The sequence below is a fragment of the Bos grunniens genome, chromosome 17 (assembly GCF_055505025.1).
Source record: "Bos grunniens cultivar Pamir isolate PY7600 chromosome 17, Bosgru_T2T1.0, whole genome shotgun sequence".
Classification (NCBI taxonomy): domain Eukaryota; kingdom Metazoa; phylum Chordata; class Mammalia; order Artiodactyla; family Bovidae; genus Bos; species Bos grunniens.
In genome coordinates, this window is record NC_141181.1 from 72,354,320 (window position 1) to 72,360,920 (window position 6,601).

The window sequence follows — 6,601 nt, forward strand, 5'->3', positions numbered from 1 at the left end:
AGTACCTCAGGGCCTCTAGACTTTCCAGGACCAGCTTCCCAGTGGAGAAGGATGATTGAAGTCCCACAATCTAGTCATCACTACTGAACACTTTGTTGACAAAGGTCCGTCTAGTCAAAGCTATGGTTTTCCAGTAGTCATGTACAGATGTGAGAAATGGACCATAAAGAAGGCTGAACACCGAAGAATTGATGCTTTCAAATTGTGGTGACAGAGAAGACTCCTGAGAGTCCCTTGGACTGCAAGGAGATCAAACCAGTTCATCCTAAAAGGAAATCAACCTTGAATATTCGCTGGAAGGACTGATGCTGAAGCTGAAACTCTTTGGCCACCTGATAGGAAAAGCTGACTCACTGAAAAAGAGCCTGATAGTTGAGGGTGAAAGAAAGGGGCGGCAGAGGATGAGCTGGTTAGACAAGCATCACCGACTCAATGGATATGAATTTGAGCAAACTCTGGGAGATGGTAAAGGACAGGGAAGCCTGGTGAGCTGCAGTCCATGGGGTCACAAAGTATCGGACACAACTGAGCGACTGAACGAAATTGAATACGATCATCCTTATGCCGAGGGCCTGGTGAAGGACGACTCTTTAAGGCCTCCAGTTCTTACTGCGCCCCCACAGAGGTGGGTGTTAACTGTTATTCTCCAGCTCAGCTCTGCCCTTTCCGCCCCGAGGGCAAGCAGGGCGCAGAGGACCAGAGCCGACCAGAGGCAGGCCAGCGCTCCGGAGGGCAGTCCCAGCTCCACTGATGCCCGCAGAGTCACACAGGCCAACACACTAGCCCTCTCTGAGCCGCAGTGCCCTCATCTGTAACGCAGGAATGACGTCAGGTACTGCACTTCCCAGTCTCGCCAAATGAAAACGCTGGCTGTCAACCATGGTGACTGTAAAGTCATTGGTAAGGAAAGTTTTTCTGGATCACAGAGGAAAAAAAGGAGGTCACGAAAATGTAAAGTTGTGTCCTGACACAGGGCTCAAGAGATGGAAGCTGGGACGGATGCCTTCTCAAATAAAACCATTGGTACAGGCTTTCTCTTTGTTCAGAGCTTTTACAAGTCAAGAAAAAGCCTCGTTTCAAAAAATCAACAAAAGACAAGCAATTTGTAAAAGAAATAGTTAGCTAATAAAGACATGAAAAAGTTCATAGTATCAAAAAAAGAAAAGAAAAGAAACTACGACGATGGAATGCCACTGATGTGATCATTGTCTCCTCAAACAAGAAACCAAAATACTTTGGGGTGGAAGGAGCAGAAAGCTTGGGTGTATTTATTAGAGGAAAAAAAATACCAGGAGACATGACCCAGAAAGTGAACAGTGGTGACCTTGGGGGAGGGTAAGAGGGTTGGTTTTTTTTTTTTTCCCCCAGGTTTGATTTTTCCGTTTTACATATGAGACATTTTTGCAGTCGCTGCGAGTCCCGCGCTCGGGGTGGGGCGGGGCACCAGGCTTGCAGGGACCCCCGGGACCGGCAGGCGGCGAGAACAAAGGCCGAGCGCGGGCGCGTGCGTCGGGGCGGGGCCTCGGGCGACGTCGGGGGCGGGGCCTGGACCGTCCGCTCGCGCGCTCGGACCCTCGCGCATCCTGCGGACGGAGGCACCATGGCCCGGCTTCGCGTGCGGCTGGTGGTCACGGCAGACGACTTTGGCTACTGCCCGCGGCGCGACGAGGGCATTGTGGAAGCCTTCCTGGCCGGGGCTGTCACCAGCGTGTCCCTGCTGGTCAACGGTTCGGCCGCCGAGAGCGCGGCTGAACTGGCCCGCAGGTGAGTGGCGGCCCTCCTGCACGGTCCGGGGCGGGCTCGGGGACCGCCGTCCGCGCCGCCGATGCTCCCCGCTCGCGCTCCGCCCGCAGGCACCAGATCCCCACGGGCCTCCACGCCAACCTGTCCGAGGGCCGCCCCGTGGGCCCGGCCCGCCACGGCGCCTCTTCGCTGATCGGCTCCGAGGGCTTCTTCCTCGGCAAGATGGGATTCCGGCGGGCGGTGGCGGCTGGAGAAGTGATCTTGCCCCAGGTGCGCAGGTGCGGCTGCAGGAAGACGCTCAGGGCTGCGCCGCGAGGGTGCCCTGGACCATTACGGGCTGGACTGGAGCGCGGGATGCCTCCCTGGTTCAGACGCAGGGACGATCGCAGCGGAGCGCGGGGACGGGGTCCCATGGGGAGCTGCTCCCGGACGCGCGCCAGATAACTCACCTTCGCCCTCCAGGTGCGAGAAGAGCTGGAGGCCCAGCTGAGCCGCTTCCGGGAGTTACTGGGCAGGGACCCTACTCACGTGGACGGCCATCAGCACGTGCACGTGCTCCCAGGTGCGCGGGGCGGGGCTCCCACGCCGGGGTGGGAGTGTGCGGCACGTGCCTCGCCCTGACTCCGCCCGGCCCGCCCGCAGGCGTGTGCCGGGTGTTCGCCGAGGCCCTGCAGGCCTGCGGAGTGCGCTTCACTAGGCTGCCGCTGGAGCGCGGGGTGGACGGCTGCGCCTGGCTGGAGGCCCCAGCGCGCGCCTTTGCCGGCGCCGTGGAGCAAGACGCCCGCGCCGCCATCGGTCCCTTTGTCCACCATGGCCTTCGGTAAGGCCCCCAGCCCCCTGGCGCAACCCCCTCCACCCCTGTGCGTCTGGCTGGCTGTGCCCCCCTCCCCATTTCTTAATCTCGACGGGGGTCAGGCCTCCTCCCGCGTTGCCCACACCCCAGTTGCCAGGGGTCCCTGGCCTAGCCCTGGCCACCAAGACCTTTGGTCCTGCTGCTGCTGCCCTGGCACCCACAGGTGGACCGACGTCTTCGTGGGCCTGAGCACCTGCGGCCGGAATATGTCCGCGCACCGAGTGCTGGAGGCGCTGGCTCGGGCCCTGGAAGGTGTGCCCACTGGCCAGGCAGTGACGGCCGAGCTGATGGCACACCCTGGCTACCCGAGCGTGCCTCCTCTTGGGGGCTGCGGGGAGGGCCCCGACGCCTTCTCCTGCTCTTTGGATCGCCTGCATGAGCTGCGTGTCCTCACGGCGCCCGCACTGCGGGCTCAGCTTGCCCGGGACGGTGTGCAGCTCTGCACCCTGGAAGACCTAGACGGCAAGAGGCCCGGAGAGGGGGCCGCCAGCAGAGCCGCTCGGGAACCCTTTGTGGAGCCCTCCCCACCGTGACCCTGGCAGACAGCTGAGCGTTCATGTCCTTGGCACGCGGGAAGGAAACCCGGCCCCAGAGCCCGCGTTTCTGGGCTGGGACACTGTCACCTCTGGGCCCAGGTCCTCATGGCGCGGGGTGTGGCCAAGCTTCTGCAAGCGCTCTGGCTGTGGGGGGCAGCCGTGACCTCTGGGCCTGGGCCCTACCAGGCGTGGGGGCCATCACACCACTGGCATCATCCTTGTGTGGGCACTAGGAGCAGAGGTGGCTGTGTTAATAAAGTAGCATGTTTCCTGTGAAGTAGGCCCAGGAACCTTCCCACACACAAGAGCACGCCACTCTGGGCCCCTGAGGTCACTCTCCCAGGAGCGGTCAGCAATGTGGTCCACCTTGGCTCTGCCCGTGCCTTGGCTCTCTTCATCCTCTTCTTTGGGGAGAGGTAGTGGGGGTTGGAAGAATCTCTCGCAGGCTACAGTTCTGGGGGAGGCCTAAGTCAGCAGTCCTTTGCCGCCCCAGGGGGCGGGCCTGAGAAGGTCCTGCAAGCCTGCAGGAGTGTTTTACGTTTGCCCAGGAGGAATGGTCGTCTGTGCACGTGGGGTCCCTCATGTCTCGTGGATGCCCTGTGGGTGGGGCTCCCAGGGCCTGGGTCAAGGGTGGTGCCGGAAGCAGGCGGAGCCCCGCGTGGTCCTCGTCGCATGGAGTGTCACGTCACAGCGCCGGTGCCCCCATTTTGCAGACCCAGAGAAGGGGGCGCAGCTGTGAGGCTGCCTGCTCACTGACTCAACATGCGCTGGGCCTTAGTCTGGGTCAGGCAGCCACCAGGGCCAGAAGAGCCCGCTGCACTGACCACGTGAGGGCAGGGCTCATCCCGACTGGTGGCTTCAGCCCCTTTCTGGTTCCAGCTCCTCCCCATCTTCCTTGGAACTTGACTTCTCCAGCTGTGGGCCCTTTTCTGCCTCTCATCCTGCCCCACCCACGGGGGTCTGTGTCTGCTCCCTGGAAGGGGGAGGGGGTCTGCTGCTCTGAGAGGAGCTGGCTGTGCAGCCCTTGGCCCAGGAGAGAGTGTGGGTGACGGGAGCTGGAGGGTCTGCAGGAGAGGCTACTGTCACCAGGGAGCCAGAGCGAGAGGAGCAGAGGCCCCCGGCGACTGGGATGAGGAGGCGGAGGGTGGGTCCCTGATCCCACGGCGGGTATTGCTCGTGTCCAAGCTGCTGTGCTCAGGACGGCTCAGACGAGGGATTCGCCGTTACCCACGGTCCACCAGGCACGGGGCGGCTGGGACACAGCCTGCAAGGAGCCCACGGTCTCTACACACAGTGGGACAGGCGTGGGACTCGGGCTGCCATGGGAGTGGGAGGACAAAGCTCCGTGGCGTGGCTCACAGCACCCGCCGGCCAGGCACACAGGAAGACGGCGTTTCCCACACAGGGCCTGCCGGCACTGCGCTGTGTGAGGACTGGGCTTCACTCAGCTGCGCTCCTGGCGGGGTGGGGGAGCGGGTGGGGAGGAGCCGCTGCAGATGGTGGGAGCAACTGAGGCTCAGGGATGCCCAGCAGGGTGCCGCACAGACGTGCTGCTGGGGAGGACAGCGGGAGCAGGACGCGGGCCTCCCCGTGCAGACAGGACCCCGCCAAGTCCAGGGCCCTGGGCAGAAGAGCCCAGGGAGCAGGAGGGGCCAGACGCCAGGCCGAGCAGACACAGGTGGAGCGTATTGAGAGTGAGGAAGATGAGACTGGGGGCCGCTGAGGGCAGGGAGCGGAGGGGGTCTCAGGCTTCGGGGAGGGGCTGTGACTGGTGGTGGGGGCCCCTGGCCGGGCCCCTCTGTGAAAGCAGGGTGACGGGGCCCGGGGTGGCCCCGAGTCGGGGCTCCCCACTGATGATCAAGGGAAGGCGCCGGCCGCCTCACCTCCTGCTGAAACGACGCCCCGGAAGTTCCCCCTGCCACCTGCAGGCTGAGCTGTCGGGGTCTCAGCTGGTGTCAGACCCCAGGGCAGGGGACCCAGTGGAGAACTCTGTCAGGGCCCCAGCAGGCCTGCTGCTGAGCCAGCCCGAAGGCTGCAGTCCCAGGGCTGCGGGGCAGGTTGGGGCTGGAATTCAGGGAACTGGCCTGGCCCCTCCCTGTGCACACCCTCACCAGCTCCCCAGCCTCCTTCCAGGAGGCACCCTACTCAGGCCCGCAGTCTGCTTCTCTGTTAAGTGTGGCTGAGGTGACGCACGTCCAGAGGTCAGTGTCCCCTCCTCCCCTGACGCCCCGGATGTCCCTTCTGCTGTCCGGGGCCTGGCCAGAAAGTGTCTGCACCTCTCTCCTGGAGACCCATGCAGCCCTACCCCCAGAAAGGAAGAGACAAACCCACACGAGCAGACCGTGTCCCAGAGCACTTTTATTCAGGGCAGCAGAGCAGATCGCAGCGGCTCGGGAGGCTCGTGCCCGCCGTGGGGAGGGGCGGGGGGGCCAGGGCGCTCGCTCGGAGGCGGGCCTGGCAGCTCTCCCCTGCTCGGGGGACCGGCTGTCGGGTCGGAGGAGCAAGGCTAACCGGTGAGCTGCTCCACACCTGCCCGAGGGCTCAGCGCGCGCCGCCGGTGAAGCCGGGCCGGGCAGGCCGCCAGCCCACTCTGGGAGGGGCGGGGCGAAGCAGAGTGTGAACCCCCGAGGGGAGGGGCCGCCGCGTGCAGCACGCGGGCGCTCTCCCGGAGGCTGGCGAGCAGACCCGGGGGCAGGGGAGACAGGCGGCTGAGCTGCGCTGGTGGAAGCACGAAGCGGTGGGCGGGTTTCCAGGAATGGCAATAATTCTGGGCTCAGAGCGGCGAGGAGAACAAACCGCGGCTGATCTGGAGCGCTTCTGACAGAATTTGGCATTTTATTAACAAATCTGCATGTGAGTGAAATCAAGTCCCTCATCGCCTTTCTGCTAAGGTGGGCGTGGGGCGCACGGGGCCCCAGGCCTGTTTGCGCGTACCTGGGGCTACCGAAGCTGCGGCCAGGCCGCGGGCCGCCCCCACCACCGCCCCTCCTCCACTGGGTAAAGCAGAGCTGTTTCACGGGCAACGAGCCCCGAAGACTTCAACTCACAAAACTAAAATTAAGATAGAAAGCCAAGGTTAAGTCATCTTCGCCACCGGGCCTCGCCCACGGAGTGCCGGGGGAGGAAGGCCCGGGCGGCAGGAGTGGAGGGGGGACCCCCGGTGCTCGGATCCCTGGCCACCTCTGGGTGTCAGTGACCAGGACTCTACTACTTCAGGGGCAGTCCCGCTTGCTTGGAAAAGACACGAACATTCAGATCCTTACGAGTCCATCTGACGATAAATTCTAAGGTCAATTTTTATTTCTACAAAAGAAGGCGGTCAAAACAATATAAAACATGTCAAGATTATTGAGCGAGCTTCACGTGGAGCCTGACTCCAAGAAGGTGGAGAGTCCGATGGAGGGGGGCCGTCCTGTTCCTGGGTGGGGGCCGCGGTGGCCCCGGGCTGGTGCGGGACACTGGCGTCGGC

At 63.1% G+C, this 6,601-nt stretch overlaps 1 protein-coding gene across 1 annotated transcript; it reads left to right on the forward strand.

Annotated features, from left to right (window-relative positions):
* Positions 1-151: 151 nt before the first annotated feature.
* YDJC (YdjC chitooligosaccharide deacetylase homolog) lies at positions 152-3,409 on the forward strand. The gene is made up of 5 exons (XM_086349122.1): positions 152-1,764; positions 1,854-2,013; positions 2,206-2,305; positions 2,386-2,563; positions 2,760-3,409. Exons 1-5 carry the CDS (start codon positions 1,391-1,393, stop codon positions 3,127-3,129), a joined length of 1,182 nt encoding a protein of 393 aa, XP_086205248.1. The 5' UTR covers positions 152-1,390; the 3' UTR covers positions 3,130-3,409.
* The last annotated feature ends 3,192 nt before the right edge of the window (positions 3,410-6,601 follow it).